This window comes from Oreochromis niloticus, linkage group LG1, assembly GCF_001858045.2.
Source record: "Oreochromis niloticus isolate F11D_XX linkage group LG1, O_niloticus_UMD_NMBU, whole genome shotgun sequence".
Taxonomy (NCBI): domain Eukaryota; kingdom Metazoa; phylum Chordata; class Actinopteri; order Cichliformes; family Cichlidae; genus Oreochromis; species Oreochromis niloticus.
In genome coordinates, this window is record NC_031965.2 from 38,154,826 (window position 1) to 38,171,138 (window position 16,313).

A 16,313-nucleotide genomic window follows, 5' to 3' on the forward strand; every position below is an offset into this window, starting at 1 on the left:
GACTACGAAACGGAGCGGTTGTCAGCCACCTCCTGTACATGGATGACATCAAGCTGTATGCCAAGAGTGAACAAGACATCGATTCACTGATCCACACTACCAGGCTATACAGCAATGACATTGGAATGTCGTTCGGACTGGAGAAGTGTAGTCAGATGGTAACAAAGATGGGGAAGGTAGTCAGAACTGAGGGGATTGAACTACCAGAAGGCAACATTGCAGACATAGAGGACAGTTACAAGTACCTGGGGATCGCGCAGGCGAATGGGAACCATGAAGAGGCCGCTAGAAAGGCTGCAACCACCAAATACCTGCAGAGGGTCAGGCAAGTCCTGAGGAGTCAGCTGAATGGTAAGAACAAGATCCGGGCCATCAACACCTACGCCCTGCCCGTGATCAGGTACCCTGCTGGGGTAATAGGCTGGCCAAAGGAGGAGATAGAAGCCACTGACATCAAGACAAGAAAGCTCCTGACCATGCATGGAGGGTTTCACCCCAAGTCCAGCACCCTGAGGCTGTACGCTAAGCGGAAGGAAGGGGGCTGGGGACTGGTGAGTGTCAGCACCACAGTCCAGGATGAGACAACGAACATCCAAGAATACATTGGGAAGATGGCCCCAACTGACCGAGTGCTCAGTGAATACCTCAGGCAGCAGAAACCCAAGAAAGAGGAGGGAGACGAGGAACCATCATGGAAGGACAGGCCCCTACACGGTATGTACCACCGGCAGATAGAGGAGGTGGCTGATATCCAGAAATCCTACCAGTGGCTGGACAAAGCTGGACCGAAAGACAGCACAGAGGCACTAATCATGGCAGCACAAGAACAAGCTCTGAGTACAAGATCCATAGAGGCTGGGGTCTATCACACCAGGCAAGACCCCAGGTGCAGGCTGTGTAAAGATGCCCCTGACACAATCCAGCACATAACAGCAGGGTGCAAGATGCTAGCAGGCAAGGCATACATGGAATGCCATAACCAAGTGGCCGGCATAGTGTACAGGAACATCTGTGCCAAGTATAACCTGGAAGTCCCGAGGTCAAAATGGGAGATGCCCCCAAGGGTGGTGGAGAATGACCGAGCTAAGATCCTGTGGGACTTCCAGATACAGACGGACAAAATGGTGGTGGCTAACCAACCGGACATAGTGGTGGTAGACAAACAGGAGAAGACGGCCGTAGTGATCGATGTAGCGGTTCCGAATGACAGCAATATCAGGAAGAAGGAACACGAGAAACTGGAGAAATACCAAGGGCTCAGAGAAGAGCTCGAGAGGATGTGGAGGGTGAAGGTAACGGTGGTCCCCGTGGTAATCGGAGCACTAGGTGCGGTGACTCCCAAGCTAGGCGAGTGGCTCCAGCAGATCCCGGGAACAACATCGGAGATCTCTGTCCAGAAGAGCGCAGTCCTGGGAACAGCTAAGATACTGCGCAGGACCCTCAAGCTCCCAGGCCTCTGGTAGAGGACCCGAGCTTGAAGGATAAACCGCCCGCAGGGGCGTGCTGGGTGTTTTATATGTATATACATATATACACACACATATATATTATATATATACACACATATATAGTGAATGGGCTGATGATGTATTACTGTGGTCCAGAAGTAATAAAGCATGAAGTAGTTGTTCAGCATCACAGAGATGTTTTTTATTTTAATGATTTAAATAATCGGACGACAAAAATCCGTTCTACATATTTGTTTGAAGTGCGAGGTAAAGGATGGCTCAGACTCGGACATCAGGGGCTGTTTGCAGCTCTCACCTGTGCTGACATCATCAGGTACGTCCTCCGCTGGTTCAGACTCACTCTAACTTGTTTATCTTGGTCGTTACCATCCCTGAGACCAGCCTACTCCGCTGTTCTGGGTGGGAGTCACTGAGCATGCTCAGTGAGTGGTACATGAAACCTGATGTGTTATCATCTGGAACAGCGACAGTCGGCTCCAGATTAACACGCCATTTTTTATCATTTACCTGCAGCAAGGTCAGAGGTCACTGGAGCGGCTGGCCAAACAGATCTGTTCAGTGATGACATCCCATCATAACCTCCTCTGTGACAGCAGCTGAGGCCGCCGATGGCTTCCACCTGCAGGTTAAATGTGGGCGTCACTCACACTGGTGTCCTCAGCCGTGATTGGACCACATAAAGAGCGAGCTAAAGGAGATACCAGACGCCTCTGGAGTCGCTGGAAAGGCACAAAAGTCAATAAAGGTCATAACTCGACACCACTGAGGCATATGTGAGAAATTATTTCAGAACAGTTTGATGCACTGTCTCCAGATCACACACTCTTTGGTGTTGGTCCCATGATGCACTGCAGCAGTGCTGTGTGCCTCCTCCCTTGGAGGCAGGAGGGGCAGTGATGGAGTAAGTCACACTGCTTTTTCCACACTTTTCACAAAGTTTTTTACTTTGGTTGCAATTTGACACCAAGAGATGGGGTCAGTGTCTCTGGGCATACGCTCTCAACATAACAGAGAAACTCATAAATGAAGGAGCTGCAGAGGAAGGTTGGTGTTTCTACAGTTTGAAGCTTTGCTGCCATCTAGTGCTTCCTATTACAATCACAGCTGCGATATCTCATTGGCTTCACTTTAAACACAAGACGAACAAAGAAGCGAGAAAAAAAGAAAGAAAAATAACTAGAAAACCCCATAAAACTGGTACAAACAAATGAAATCGAATGTGGATGAAATCATTTTTAAAAAAAGAAGAAAACTCGAAGGCAAACGAATGACAGACTTTTGCTGCATCAAGTAAGCAATACACCAATACAAGGGGCCACCTCCAAAATAAAACAAGTCCTTTCTGAGCAAACATGAGTATTGAAAAAATACTAGTAAGTCTAAAGGAAAGGAAATTTGTTGACATATTTAAAAGACCTTTTTGAACTAAATGAATAAAATTAATGTAAAATATTAAATTAAAATGTCAAAGAATAACAACTCGCTACTTTAAAAGCATAAATTATTTATTTTATTACAAAATTATCCCGATAACGTCAGTACGTAGTCAGAAAGACAATTATTTTGAAAAATCTTAGCGGAAGTGTGTTGTTAGCCTGTTAGCTTGTGGTCGTTCAGGCTGTTGTTGTGGAGGGAAGCAGTTAGCTCCGTTAGCTCGTCGTGTGTTTGGAGGATAGTTCGCTGCTGGTTTTTGCTCTTTCGGAGTTTCCATAATGGCGTATCAGCTGTACAGGAACACGACGCTGGGAAACAGCCTGCAGGAGAGTCTGGACGAGCTTATACAGGTAACACTGCCCGCGGACACGGAGCCAGTGCTGCCAGTTGGTGGTATTCAGCTCCCCGCTAGCCTGTTAGCTGGATGAGCTAACAGTAGCCTGCTAGCTGTACCATGTTTTAGACTCCAGAAAACAAGCAAAAAATCAAGTTTTTACCAGAGAGGGGGGTTACAATTTTGCAGGTGTGAGCTTTAGGGGATGAATAAAGGCGAGGAGGTCAAAGTTCAGAGTTCACAGACAGACAGGTTACTCTTCTGTAATAGTGATGAAGGTTCTGTTTACCTGGTTCAGAGGTGAGAAAGTCTTTTAATTAAACGAATTGACGCTTCTTTTTCACGTCTGAACCTCACATCATGCATCGACACTCACCTTCTCAGGTGTGCAGGTGAGAGTATCGGGTCAGAGTTTCAGCACAATATTAGTTTGTTCGTCAGGTGGTGAGAAAAACATCTCAGACTCTTTAACTACACGTAGACCAATCATTGCTCCCTCCAGAGTCAGAGGAAAGTCCTCTGTGCTCAAAGACCAAACCACTTAAGTACAAAGTGGCAGATGACCTGAGTACAGCACATCTGTTTAAATCACTTCAGAAAAAAATAGTGTTGAAAATGTAAATTGTGCTTCTGGTTTTTCTGTAAAGTCTTGTTTCAAAATAGTCTTAAACCTTTTAGAACTTTGAACAAAGTGTTAAGACTTTAGTTCAAAAACAATTAGTGTTGGCGAAGATACCCATATGGAAAACAAATAGTAAAAGCTTATAAAAGACTTGCATAAGATGTGGCCTACTTCATTTAGTGAATCATGTAAGGCTTATATGATTTACTCATGAAAGTGGCCACTTTCTCATTACTTTCATATATAGTTTTAGTAAGTATCCAAAAGTTTCATTTATATAATTTTTCAAGGGATCTTATATCTGTTTTCACTCTTGTATACAAGTTTCACACAAGACAGATAAAAACTTTATAAGATTTATATATCTTTTCCATATGGGTACCAACACAAGTTTGAATGGGCCCTGGCTGCACTTCACTGTTGTACCGAGTTCTACCAGACGGTGGCAGCACACCCACCGGTCTGCTGGGCTATAATTTTAGGAAGTGGGTGTAAAATTTGGAGAGTAACTACACAAACAAAAGTAATTCTCAGGTTTTTGTGGTGTGTGCCATCAGCTGCTACAACATTCCTGTTTGTGGGTGCTGTCTTGTTGTTGCCCTCGAGTTCATCTCATTTCATTTGCACCTGTGCAGGTGAAATGGATTCAGTGGTTTCTTCTTCCAATGTTCACCTGACTTTGTGTTTTACTACGATGATTGAGTGTTCCCATCATTTCTTTGAGCTGTTTATTATGTAAAAATCTTACATTTAAATGAATAAATGTGTGTGTGTGTGTGTGTGTGTGTGTGTGTGTTCAGACTCAGCAGATAACTCCTCAGCTCGCTCTTCAGGTCCTCCTCCAGTTCGATAAAGCCATCAACACAGCGCTCGCCAACCGAGTCCGCAACAGGGTCAATTTCAGGGTGAGTCCATCTGTACTTTCTCAAGTCTAGCCTTCTAAAAAAAAATAAAAATCATCCAACCCGCCTCTGTCTCTGCCTCTCAGGGATCTCTGAACACGTACAGGTTCTGCGACAACGTGTGGACGTTCGTTCTGAACGACGTTGAGTTCAGAGAGGTCACCGAGCTCGTGAAGGTCGACAAGGTCAAGATTGTCGCCTGTGATGGAAAGAGCGAGTCGACCCACAACAAAACTGATAAATGGCAAGTACAACCCACACACACGCGCGGATGTCCATCAGAATCGGTCCTCCTTGTTTACCTTATTTGAGTGCAGCTCTTAAAAACAGAAATGATAAAAATCACTTGTACCAAAATCGTTTTTGTTCATTAAAACATTTTTTTCACAGCAGCAGGGACGAGCTCCTCCCGTTCTCTGTGGCAGACGTTTTGCTGTGTTTCAGCTTTACTCACTTTATTTCGTTTTTTTAATGCTTGGACTCTGAGAGGAGCTTTGCATGATTGTTCAGAATAATCCTTTATCTCAGCGTGCGTGTTTTAACGTTAGAAAACACTTTACTGTCTCTTCATTTACACACGTGCAGAAGTACAGCTACTTCCTACCTTGACCTTTGACAATAAAATCCACAGATAAATATGCTGTTTAATAAGTAAACAAGGCTTTAAGATCTGATTTGTGAAAGCAGATGCTGATACCACAGCATAAAGACACAGTCAACATAAAGTTGCTCAAGCAGATTCTCAAGTTTTCTTCTTCTGCGCCGGTGTTATTTGTCGTTAATGTCGTCTTTTCTTCTCTTCAGATTTGGGCGGCCGGCTCTCTGGGAGTTCCTCTGTGGGACAAAGTCCCGGATGGACCTGGACTGTACATATAATTTATTACAGCGGTCACCTGTGTGGGTGTGTGCGGCAGTTTGCTTTGTTTTTTATTGTTTACGGAAGTTTTTGTTCAGTTTGTTGTGATTACTGAGCTGAATCATGAATAAAAACTTTATTTAAAACACAAACAACCTCTGAGCACTCGAGCTCGTCTGTTCCATCAGGTATCACAACAGACAATTAAAGGTTTAAAAAAAAAGAGGCGGGGTGGGGGTTGATATTGAGCTTTAAAGTCAAAAGAAAAAAAAATCCCCCTCAAATTTACAAGAAGAAATTTCAGATTTGTGAGAATTAAAAACCTTAAACCAAGAGACAAAAACTGAGATTCATGAAAAGCTTTGAATCTGTGAAAATAAGATTGTGAGAAACACAAAATGAAATCAGTCTTAAACAGCGATTTCTTCAGATTATAAAAGCACTGAAGACGTTTGAGTTTTTTCTGCTTTATTTATTTAATACAACATCAGGACTGACATCATGTAGAAAAGAAATCACGGTAAAAACGACACGATTTCACTCCTCAGCTTCCTGGTTTGCTCCATAAACAAGCAGAATATCAATACATCTTTGTCTCGTATTCGCTGCAGTGAGACTGATTATTGACGTCAGATATTTGGACCCATAATACATCATCTGTGTGTACATCTCAGAAAAGAGCAGATATAAAATATAGATATTATAACTCTGTGTAAACGGATCAATACTGCACGTGTTTTCCACAGAGATGGAAATGGCTTCAGCTTCCAAACATTACAAAAAAAAGACTTAATCCAGACGAGACGTTGAGAAACGGGACGTTAGCGGCCGTGTTTCAGCAGAACTTGCTCGAGAAAAGTCTTTTAAGTTTTAAGTGTTTTCAGCCTTTCAGAAAGTTGCCGACGTCTCTCAGCGATCAGAAGCTGCTGACGGTCAGTTCTGCTCTAATTACAACATATCAAAAAAAAAAAAAATACAGGTGCCAGGTGTTAGCTCCAAGAGGAACTCTTTCATTATATTTCTATATGTATATATACACGCAAATGTTACATACTCTGTCACCAGTTTATTAGGAGCAGCAAGTTTAAAAAAATAGAAACAGCACTGAATTTTTTCCTTTAAAAAAAACAAACAAAAAAACCCAGTAGAAACTGCCTGTAAATATTCTCTTCACCCTCTCACAGCGAGACGCTGGACTTTAGAGAGATTTCAAACTGAAATCAGACTTCCAGAGTCACATTTGCTGCTTTTCTTTTAAATTTGGGTTTTTAGCACCAAACCAAGACTTGGACAGTCTGTCGATCTTTGACCTCAGGGTGTAAATCTGAATCATTAAAAACTTAACCTTTAATTTTTGCTTAACTTCAGGCGTCCATTTCTGTTATTTTGTCCACATCGCTGAGCAGGATACGTGTGAAGCAGCTCTGACGTGTTGAAACCTCCATGATGGCAGATTTGCTGCTGTGTTCCTAATAAACTGACCTCCAAGTGTTTGTAGTTACTTCAGATCAGTAGAGTCAAAGTGTTTTGTTTACAGAGAGATAAGAGCAGCTCCTGTGAGCGGAAGAAACCGTGAAATGCTCCTTTAGTTGCAGAGCGCTCAGCTGGAAGTGATGCGGACGTGAAAAGCTGCTTCAGAGCTGCCAAATGTTCATCGCACAGGTTCGGGACCGTTTCTGGTTCCAGATGTAAAAACATTTAAAAAAAACATCCACCAGTAAAGTCCAGCCTCCGTTCTTCCTCCCAGTCTTCCCATCGCCTCAATCGAGGAAGCGCTGGCAGGCTTTCTTCCAGCGGCAGGCTGTGCACCACTGGTCTCTGTGCTCGATGCCGTAAACCTTACGACACTTTTTGGCCTCGCCGCGAATCCTCCTGCAAAAACACGGAGACAAAAGGGTCAGAGAATGACTTTAACATTAAAGCTTCACACACATGAAAGGAAGCTGTGAGCTCGAGCCAACATAGGACAGCAGCTGGCCAATCAGACGCCACTGTGTCATTGAGTTTTCCTCCCGTGGGTTCGTTATCAGGGACGTGTTCACTGAGCTCAGCAATCAGCTGAACGGGAGGATCTCATAGACTACAGCCATCTCATATATACAGTCTTTGTTCAACAAAAGAGAAGCACTGACCTGGAGGGGGCGCTCTGATGCTGCAGCCACTGCTCTCCCACGCTGACCGAACGCACCCGGAACGACAGACCCTGAAGAAGAGCGAGCAAGAGGAGGTCAGATTGGAGCTTTTGATTGTTTCTCTGTTGCTTTCTGAAGCAAGAACAAAAAAACTGAAGCACGGCGCCGTGACCCGTTCTCAGGGACGGAGCGTCGATTAAAGTGTTCATATTCCACGTTGGAAAGTCAAAGAGAAGCACGATAATTCAAAAAACAAACATAAAATGACCAAAGCAGAGACACAGAGTTGAAGACGAGATAAAATCGCCACAGAAGGATGAAAAAGACAAAGCGCCTCCACACGTTCATGTTTTCATGTGTCTGCCTTGTCGTCAGAAGGTGTTTTGTTTTTATTTTCAGGCCCAGCTGCCTGTTTTCAGTCATGCAGTCGTGCATGAAGCAGCTGTTTACAGCCGTCACTGCTGAGCAGTGTCCTCTGCCGGCCTGCAGGTGGCAGTGCTGCTCTGCAGCGCACAGCTCATGGACAGTTAACCACAAACGATCTGAGGGGATTTTCCTGCCTGAATGAAACCATGAGGGAGGAGTGCGCACCCTCCTTTCTCCAGAATGAAACCAGTTTGAACAGGCTGCGGTGGCAGGAAGCAAACAATCGGCTGCTGTGCACGCTCACCGAGAAAACACAACCGAATTGGAGAAGTGAGGGCAGAGAGCCGGCTGTGGGGGGATGCACCGTAATTAGCTTTAAAAACTTGGATAGAACCTAAAATTCTCAGGGAAAGTCCTCTATGCTGCTTCCTCTGCAGAGCGGGGACAGAGAAGTCTGTTTTTAATGAAGACAGAGCCTCACTGTGTGCGCACACGCACATGCACACACACACACACACACACACACACACACACACACTGTTAGGACACAAACTTCACTCTTCTTTAAGAATAACTTTGGGTTAATCGTGGACTTTCCGCCGTAAAGACCCGTCCGAGGGAAGCAGCTTCATCAGAGCGCTGTCATTCTGAGTTTTTGTGCCCAAAGCACAAGTGAGCCAAAATTTCACCTTACACCTCTGACACCCTGCTGCGGGAGGCCTTTAATTTTTATGTCGGTTCCACCTCAGACCGAAAGACGTTGGGTGTCCGGCTGCCGCCACGTTAGCAGCAGCAAACTTTTTCTGCTTTAATCGAAGCTTTTTTCTCTGATGGATCCTGAAATACCAACGAACGCTCCAGCAGGGAAGCAACAACATCTGTGGTGCAGTAATAATGAGTCCCAGTAGGGACTCGGATTTGACTCATTCTGTCGGATTAAAGGAATGAAACAGACTTCGGATGAAGTTTGCTTCACAATCCTTTTTCTGATTTTCCTTCCGCTACAAAGAGAAGGCGGGACAGGTGAGACAGGTGAGCTGGACCAAGAATCTGGTCTCATCGTGGACCCAGCCAAAACTGTGGGTGTCACTGAAGGGTACATCTGGTGTCAGTGAATGCCGACGTCATGGTAACCGGATACTTTTTTTTAGCCCACTTGACGGAGCTGTTGTGTCTAACCGTCCACGCTGCACCTCTGTAGCTTTGAGGACACAAAGTGTGAGTTCAGCACACCTTCAATATAAAACCTGATTATTAAAAGACTGAAGTCTGAATTTTGGGGAAACTTTCTGATCAAACTGTTTTTTGTTTTTCGACCTTTAAGCTCACACCTCCCCCAGCAGCAGCTGCATCCTGCTTCAACTACAGCGACACTTTACAGACACCTACTGCAGAGCCGTGTGATTAAAAACAGCCTTCTTCTATAATTAACTCAGCTTATCAACGACCGCTCTGACTTTACATCCAGGTATCCGTGTCGTGTTGGGGGCGATATCAGCTGAGCCTGCAGACCGGCAGCACCCACGCCTGCTGAGCTCCGCTACTTATCCTCTGTGGGCGTGCCTAGCCCGCAGCAGATGGCTGCATCGAGACTTTTAAGATAGTTCTGTGTTTAAGTTTTCACAGATAACAAAGGTTCAGATCCCCAATCGCAAGCTAGCATGCTCCTCGTGGCATCCTGAGCCGGGATAAATGTACCCGTGATGGCGTAAAAATGTGAAAACCAAATCAAATCAAACATGGAGATCCCAGATGTGCGGGGACGACCTGTTAATAACGAGTTCTCTCAGGTTCCTATAAATACAGATTTTAGTTGCTCTGAAGATTTACCTGTTTGTGGCAGGCGGTGGGCGGGGCTGTCCAACGGCAGGATGGTGTGGCTGCTGCCGCTGACACCACGTGTTGACTCGGAGGAGGAGCCTGAAAACGAAAAAATATGAGTTAGCTATAACAATAAAAGTAATCACTAATATTTTACAGCCGAAAAAACATCAACACACCTGATAGGAGTGCTCTGATTGGACCTGCCAGAAGCTGCCAGAAGATGAGGGGGCGGAGCAACTCAGGGTGGCACAGGAGGGAGAAGAGGGAGACGGTGGAGACGGTGGTGGCGGGCTGGGAGGCGAGGACGGGGAGGAAGCCGGTGAGGCGGGGGAGGAGCTGCTGTGTCCAGAATGGGGAGGAGACCATTGCTGCGGATGCTCCCATTGGTTGATCTCAGTGTAGTAAAAATCCTCCTCACTGCGGGAACAGCGCTCATGTTCGCCACCGCGGCTGTAAGAGGTCAGAGGTTATTATTAAACAAATTCCTGCCTTACTGTCAGAAAAACTTTCTGAAGAACAATTTTATATAAATACTTTTTTTAACATATATGGAAGCCCATTAATGTCAGGAAACTCATTAAAATGCTGAAATTTCAGGATTTAAAAAATAAATGTAAACATGAACACATTATATATCTGTGTGGGAGCAGCTGCGGTCAGACTTGATATAAAAATGTAAAGATATAAATCTGAAGTTTTCAAATGTTTCTGGCAGTAACGAGCTTCCATATTTAGCTCGTCCTGAGGTCGAGCAACGACAGAGAAAGGAGCCACCGTCAGGTGAGGCTTACCACAGGTGTGTCGTCCTGATGTGGCGTTTAATTCCCACCACAGACGTCAGCACTTTCCCGCAACTCGGCCACAGACACCTGTACGCCACCTTCACCGAGTTCTGCAGGAGGAAACGCATCATCACCACCGGCAGCTTTCGCGGTCTCTGACACTTCAATCAATTAATCGTTTTTCCGTGACTGCTGTAAACGGCCACTTACCCTGCGTTTACGTGGTGCCGGCTCATCAAACAGCACCTGGTCCAGCTCCATGTCAACCCCCTCGTCGGGAGGCGTGGCCGGGCTGGCGTCGGACTCTTTGATTGGCGGGGAAGGAGCCGGGCTTCGGTGAGCGTGGCCGACGCTCCAGTAGCCGCTGTCGGAGAGCTCTCCGCCACCACATTCCATCGAAGCTGCTGAAACAGCAAAAACAACAAAATCCATCAGAGAGAGAAACACCTCCAGCCTCGCTTCGTTTGTTTGTTTGTTTGATGTTGTGTACCTGTGAGGTCAGGCTGGGCGGGGCTGTGCAGCAGCGGGCTGCAGGACAAACTGCTGAGAACCATCGCTGCCATCAGCTCGTTCATGTCCACCTCATGAGGACTCCTCTGACTGGAGGACGACAGGAACAGGCGTTTAAACACGTTTACAGGTAAACACAGAGTAAACGATAAATAACCACCAGAGGCGGGACGCGTCTGACCTTTTTGGGACATCAATGCTGGAGGACACGGATCTGCCGCAGGGTGAAGGCGAGCTGTCGAGATGATCGACTGAAGATTCACCTGCTCTTCCACACTGGAAATACACCTGAGAGCAGACAGGCACGGCTCACTGTGATTGGCTCAGAAAGCTGCCAGTCAACACAAACCTCCCTGGACAGAAATACTCTTAATTTGGACAGAAGATGCGTTTTCCCGACACTTTTGCTTAGCTCAGCATCCAGGACCAGCACTCACCTTTAATCCAAGATGGCCGTCTGCTCTGCTTGTCGCTTGCTGTCCCGCCACCGCCATCGTCACCACAGTCTCACCCGTCTCCAGGTTGATCCCCGGAGAGGTGGAGGTCACAAGTGCCCCGAGAGGAGAACGCTTCCCCAGACGAGCCTTTGGTATCATGTCTGCAAGAAACAAAGGAGTCTCTGTAAGCACAGCCGGGATATGCAAGTGAAGGAAACCACCATGTGGCTGGAAGTGAGACACCTGCAGGACTGCAGCTGGGGGTGGAGGTCCTGGTTCTGTCCTGGAGAGGAACTGCTGCAGAACCAGGACCTCCACCAGCAGCTCGTCAGCAGGACGGAGACATCACTGTCTGTTTCTGTCACAGATATTAGCAGAGGAGAAATTTATAAACGGCGCTTAATGATTCAGATAAGAAAACCTGAAGGGATCGGTGCATGCCCCGCCCACACCGTGTTGGATAAGGACCAACGCCACACCTCCGCCTTTGTGTAAACACTGCATCTGTGCACAAACTCACGGCTAAGATTTATCTGCTGACCCTCTGAGGGGCCCATCCCACAGGTTGGGCACCAGTGGACTCCGAGTACACAAACAAGTTGTGTACTTTTATAGTTTTTTTCAGTTTACTGGAGGATCTGAATCGTTCTGCTGGGAAAACTTTGGCTGTGGATTAAAATCTGAGTGAGTCACAGGCTGCAGAGTCATTTACAGTCAGGCTGTGTGTGTGTGTGTGTGTGTGTGTGTGTGTGTGTGTCATTACCAGCTCATTACCACTGTCACTAACAGGGTAGAGGATTAACATGAACAGAGCAAATGGGTGTAACTGTCGATCAGCCTCTTTTTATCAGTTTACACCTGTTAACATGTGTGACCAAAAGTATGTGGACGTGTCCCTCTGTGCATTTCTTTCCTCACGGGTGGGATGGGGTGGAGGTGGGGGGTGATTGTCATCTTGAATGAGCAGAGAAAAACAGCTGGTAGAAAGCTGGAAGGCCATGGCTGATGATCATTACAAGCTGCAGCATAAACAATTTCTCCATTTCCCGTCATTCAGAGCGAGCAGTCAGGGAAGCACTGTCAGGGGTGGCGTCCACATACTTTAGCTTCACTTCAGGCTTTCAGATGTTGGAGTTTTAGGCAATCCTGAACTCTTCCCTGCACACTTTTCTGATGCTGACTTCTTTAAATGGTGTCCTATTTGGTGATGTCAGTGACCAAAGCACCAGAGTGTCCCTTAAAGTTCAAACAGACACACACACACACACACACACACTCTTCTGCACAGTATTATAGGTTAAAGGCGCTTTTCGTAAACTCTCCAATGGAAACTTTCCCCAGAACGCAGCAGCACTTTGCAACAATGTTTCAGTGCAGCGGTCAAACACAGAGATCAAGCATGGCGTAAACACGAATCATGCACACATGTTGAGCTAACACGCGGATAAATATTGTTGGCGCGTTCTTGTCTTGCGCCACCTTGTGGTTCACAGTGGTATTACACAAGAGCGCAGGCTGCCCGTAGCTTCAGGCGACCTCTTTGCAGCACAAACACGTTTCATCAACTTTAGAAGGTTTGAAAGTGGTTTTGGGTGCACAGCTGTTTCACATGAAGTACCTTTAATGACTTAGGACAGGACGTCAGCTGTTTCCAAACAATGTCTCCAGCAGAGGTCAGGAGTGTCATTAACACCCAGCTGGAGGTTATTCTACATGTACAATCACAATAAAGGGCTATTCTTTTTTTATCCTAGTTTAAATCAGTAAATTTTTATCTGTTGTCTCAGAAACACGACACGCATGAATGTGGTATTTAGATTTTTGTCCTGCATCTCCATAGAGCCCCAGTCATTCATTCTGGACTGGCTCAGGGGGGCTCCCATGGGACAGGAAGTCCACTGTGTGTTAGTTACTGATCATATTAGAAGTTGTCTGCCTATATTCACCGAGTTTTACCGTGAGAACGCCCTCCGTTTCTCCCCTGGCTGAACTGCAGCCAGTTTCTGTAAAATGGAATTAACAGGAAGTGCAAACAACTCCTAAAAATCAGCCTCACGGAGCCCACTTTGGGAATCACTCCTGTAGGAGTGTAGCCTTTCCTGTAGCCTTTCAACATAAAGTACTTCAGAGTGCCAGTGCGCACACACCGACAAACACCGACACACACCCACGCAGACACAACCAATCGGATTCCTTCGCCCCTCCACAATAAGAGCCCCGCATGAACAGGAAAATAGCAACTCTGCAGCGGATCATTAACTCCAGAAAAGTCAAAGTGAGGCTCCTCAAACTCCTCACGCTGTGTTTGATCGGAAGGACGACGCAGAGGAGGAGGACACAAAAATATTAACCTTTTTACAAAACACTAAAAAAAATCCTTCACTTAAAAAACTGATTATCAAACAGAAGAAGTGAGAAAAAGAGACGCAGTCAGCCCGACTCAGTAACTCCCAGCAGCCCCATCCTCACAGCACTACACACAGTCCGAGACAAACAAATAAACAAACACACGCGCACTGCGCATGCTTCAGCAGTAAAACTCTGAGAGCAGTAAAAGTGCTTTAAAGCGAGCAGCTGTCACCTACCTGCAGACTGAGAAAAGCACCAAAAACAAGACTCGGAGGATTCCTGAGTGCGTGTCTGCTGCCGTTCAATGAGAGCTCAGAGTGTGTGTGAGGGAGAGTGTGCGTGGCTGCAGTTCAACACCTTCAGTGCGGGACAAGAGACCTGCAAGAGCCGGACTGGATCCGGCTGGACGGGAGCTCCCTGAAACCCTCAGAGCTGCACTCAGGCAAAGCAGCCTGCTGTGGGAACTTTCCACTCAAACCAAAGGAGGGCGGAGGGGGGGAGGGGGCATCACTTAAGCGTCTTTCAGTTGAGAGGGAGGTGGTGCAGGCAGGGTGGAGGCAGGGCTGATATTCAAACCGGCACATTTTCCCATGCAGGTCTCGCGACCCTGACCCCGCAGCCTGCTTTCTGTAAAGGCCACAAGTGAAGGCTCAAAATAACAGAGGGGCAGCTCAGCGGGTCACACAGGGGTCAGCGCAGAGCCCCCACCCACCTCCACAGTGAGTTTAATTTGAAAGGCCGTGGACAGCACTTGGTTCAGGTTTGGTTTCTCTGTGAAGCTGGAAAGAAACTGTCACCCGTCTTTTTATTCTATTTTATGTGGTTTCTACTGTGCAGAGCTCTTCTACTGGGTTATTTTCTGGATTTTATTCTATCCTACTCTGATGTTGTAACTTTCATGGAGCTATTTTGTGTCATGTTATGTGGTGAGCCTACTGATTCAGATCATCTTGGCTTGTCTGTCCTTCCACAGGCTCGACCTTTGACCTTTCTCGCTCTGTTCTCACTGACTGACCTACATCCTGTAAAAAGGTGCAGGAAGTTCTCTCCTTCGGTCTGTCTGTCGCTGGATGAATCCAAAGGCAGCCCTCTTCATGGTTTTTTTTGGCTTACACGGCCTTCAAACGCGACCTGCCAGCATTTAGTCAGGACAAAGCAGCTTCCTTGATATGCTCTTTGTTGTTTTTGGCTAAATGTATGCTGATCACAGCTGTGATGACATGACTGTTTTTGCTCTCCAGAGCATTTTTTCCTCCTGGTTAAATAAAAGTGAAATACATAAACTCAAACGTTGCTGTTATTAAAACGCAGTTTTCTATTGTCAGCGTGGTCATGTGATTGCTTCAGTTTGCTTACATGGTTATTAAAAAAGTTCAGATTTGTCAAGAAAATGTTTTCAGAAGTGGAGCCAAACTTTGAACCTGAAACACAGACTGAGCTTTTTACTCATATCATTCATGTTTGTGTTTGCTGCTGTAACAGGAATTTTCTGCGTTTTTTGGATAAAGAATCTGTCATCCTAATTTTGAGGTGAGAGGAATACCTGCTGCTTCCATTTTTATGTTATTTGTGTTTTTGTACAGTCAGTCAAACTTCACCGTCCTGACTTGCGGATGTCAGATTTCTTTTTCTTTCTTTGTGCCACTAAACTGTGAATCACCAGTCTGGACTAGAGTGGCCCCTCAGGACAAAACACATACCAGAGTGAAAGCACAAGCATGAAGGGAAAACTCTCCGAGTGTGGAGAAGAAACAGACGTGAGACGAGACAATTCTCCAAATAAAGATGATTTTAAATACAGGGAATAATGAGCTCAGTGTTGATGAGTATCTGAGATAGACGTACTCTGAGTCCTGCTGGGTGACAAACTTTGGCTTCAAAGTTGAAATTTGATCTTCAGTTTGACATTTCTTACAGTTAATACACTCATACTGTTATTATCACAAACTCAGGATTTCAGATACTGTTTGCTCTTTCTGAACATTTTTCTAGAAGCTTCCTGTACTTTTTATGCTCTCACTGTGTCAGGAGAAAACAAGGTGCTTTAGAGAAAACCCCCCAAATCATACAATCCCCTGTGGGCAGCACATGGTGACAGTGAGAAGGAAGAACCCCCTTTTAACAGGAAGAGACCTCCAACAGAGCCAGAATGAGGGAGGGGGAGGAGACAGGAGCCTCCAGCAGCCTGAGACTATTGCATCATATCTAAGGGAGGATTCAGGGTCACCTGGTCCACCTGGTCTATAGGAAAGTTTTAAGCCTAATCTTGAAAGTAGAGATAGTGTCTGTCTCCTGA

At 45.9% G+C, this 16,313-nt stretch overlaps 2 protein-coding genes and 1 long non-coding RNA gene across 4 annotated transcripts; 2 read left to right on the plus strand and 1 right to left on the minus strand.

The window, feature by feature from the left end:
• The first annotated feature begins 3,049 nt into the window (after window positions 1–3,049).
• gtf2a2 (general transcription factor IIA, 2) lies at window positions 3,050–5,772 on the plus strand. Its single transcript, XM_005447796.3, has 4 exons — window positions 3,050–3,253; window positions 4,660–4,764; window positions 4,848–5,005; window positions 5,566–5,772. Coding segments are annotated over exons 1-4 (336 nt in total). The 5' UTR covers window positions 3,050–3,181; the 3' UTR covers window positions 5,567–5,772.
• Window positions 5,773–6,074: 302 nt separating this feature from the next.
• On the minus strand, window positions 6,075–14,404 carry znf395a (zinc finger protein 395a). Of its 2 annotated transcripts, none has more exons than XM_005447798.4 (10): window positions 14,254–14,404; window positions 11,669–11,829; window positions 11,413–11,519; window positions 11,212–11,321; window positions 10,932–11,122; window positions 10,731–10,831; window positions 10,116–10,389; window positions 9,946–10,035; window positions 7,750–7,820; window positions 6,075–7,489 (listed from the first exon to the last, which is right to left on the minus strand). In XM_005447798.4, exons 2-10 carry the CDS (start codon window positions 11,825–11,827, stop codon window positions 7,378–7,380), a joined length of 1,215 nt encoding a protein of 404 aa, XP_005447855.1. In that variant the 5' UTR covers window positions 11,828–11,829; window positions 14,254–14,404; the 3' UTR covers window positions 6,075–7,377. The 2 variants fall into 2 exon arrangements, with proteins under 2 accessions (XP_005447855.1, XP_005447854.1); XM_005447797.4 differs by having other exon boundaries at window positions 10,932–11,125.
• A 103-nt stretch (window positions 14,405–14,507) lies between these two features.
• On the plus strand, window positions 14,508–15,306 carry LOC112847223 (uncharacterized). Its single transcript, XR_003220662.1, has 2 exons — window positions 14,508–14,736; window positions 14,991–15,306. It is a non-coding gene; the product is annotated as an uncharacterized LOC112847223 (long non-coding RNA).
• Window positions 15,307–16,313: the final 1,007 nt, after the last annotated feature.

Coding starts and splice junctions, on each gene's coding strand:
- gtf2a2 (XM_005447796.3), top strand. CDS start 3,182: ATGGCGTATCAGCTGTACAGGAACACGACGCTGGGAAACAGCCTGCAG. Junction 3,254..4,659: donor GTCTGGACGAGCTTATACAG/GTAACACTGCCC, acceptor GTGTGTGTTCAG/ACTCAGCAGATAACTCCTCA. Junction 4,765..4,847: donor GCAACAGGGTCAATTTCAGG/GTGAGTCCATCT, acceptor TCTGCCTCTCAG/GGATCTCTGAACACGTACAG.
- znf395a (XM_005447797.4), bottom strand. CDS start 11,827: ATGATACCAAAGGCTCGTCTGGGGAAGCGTTCTCCTCTCGGGGCACTT. Junction 11,520..11,668: donor ACGGCCATCTTGGATTAAAG/GTGAGTGCTGGT, acceptor GTCTGCTCTCAG/GTGTATTTCCAGTGTGGAAG. Junction 10,036..10,115: donor AATCAGAGCACTCCTATCAG/GTGTGTTGATGT, acceptor TTTCGTTTTCAG/GCTCCTCCTCCGAGTCAACA.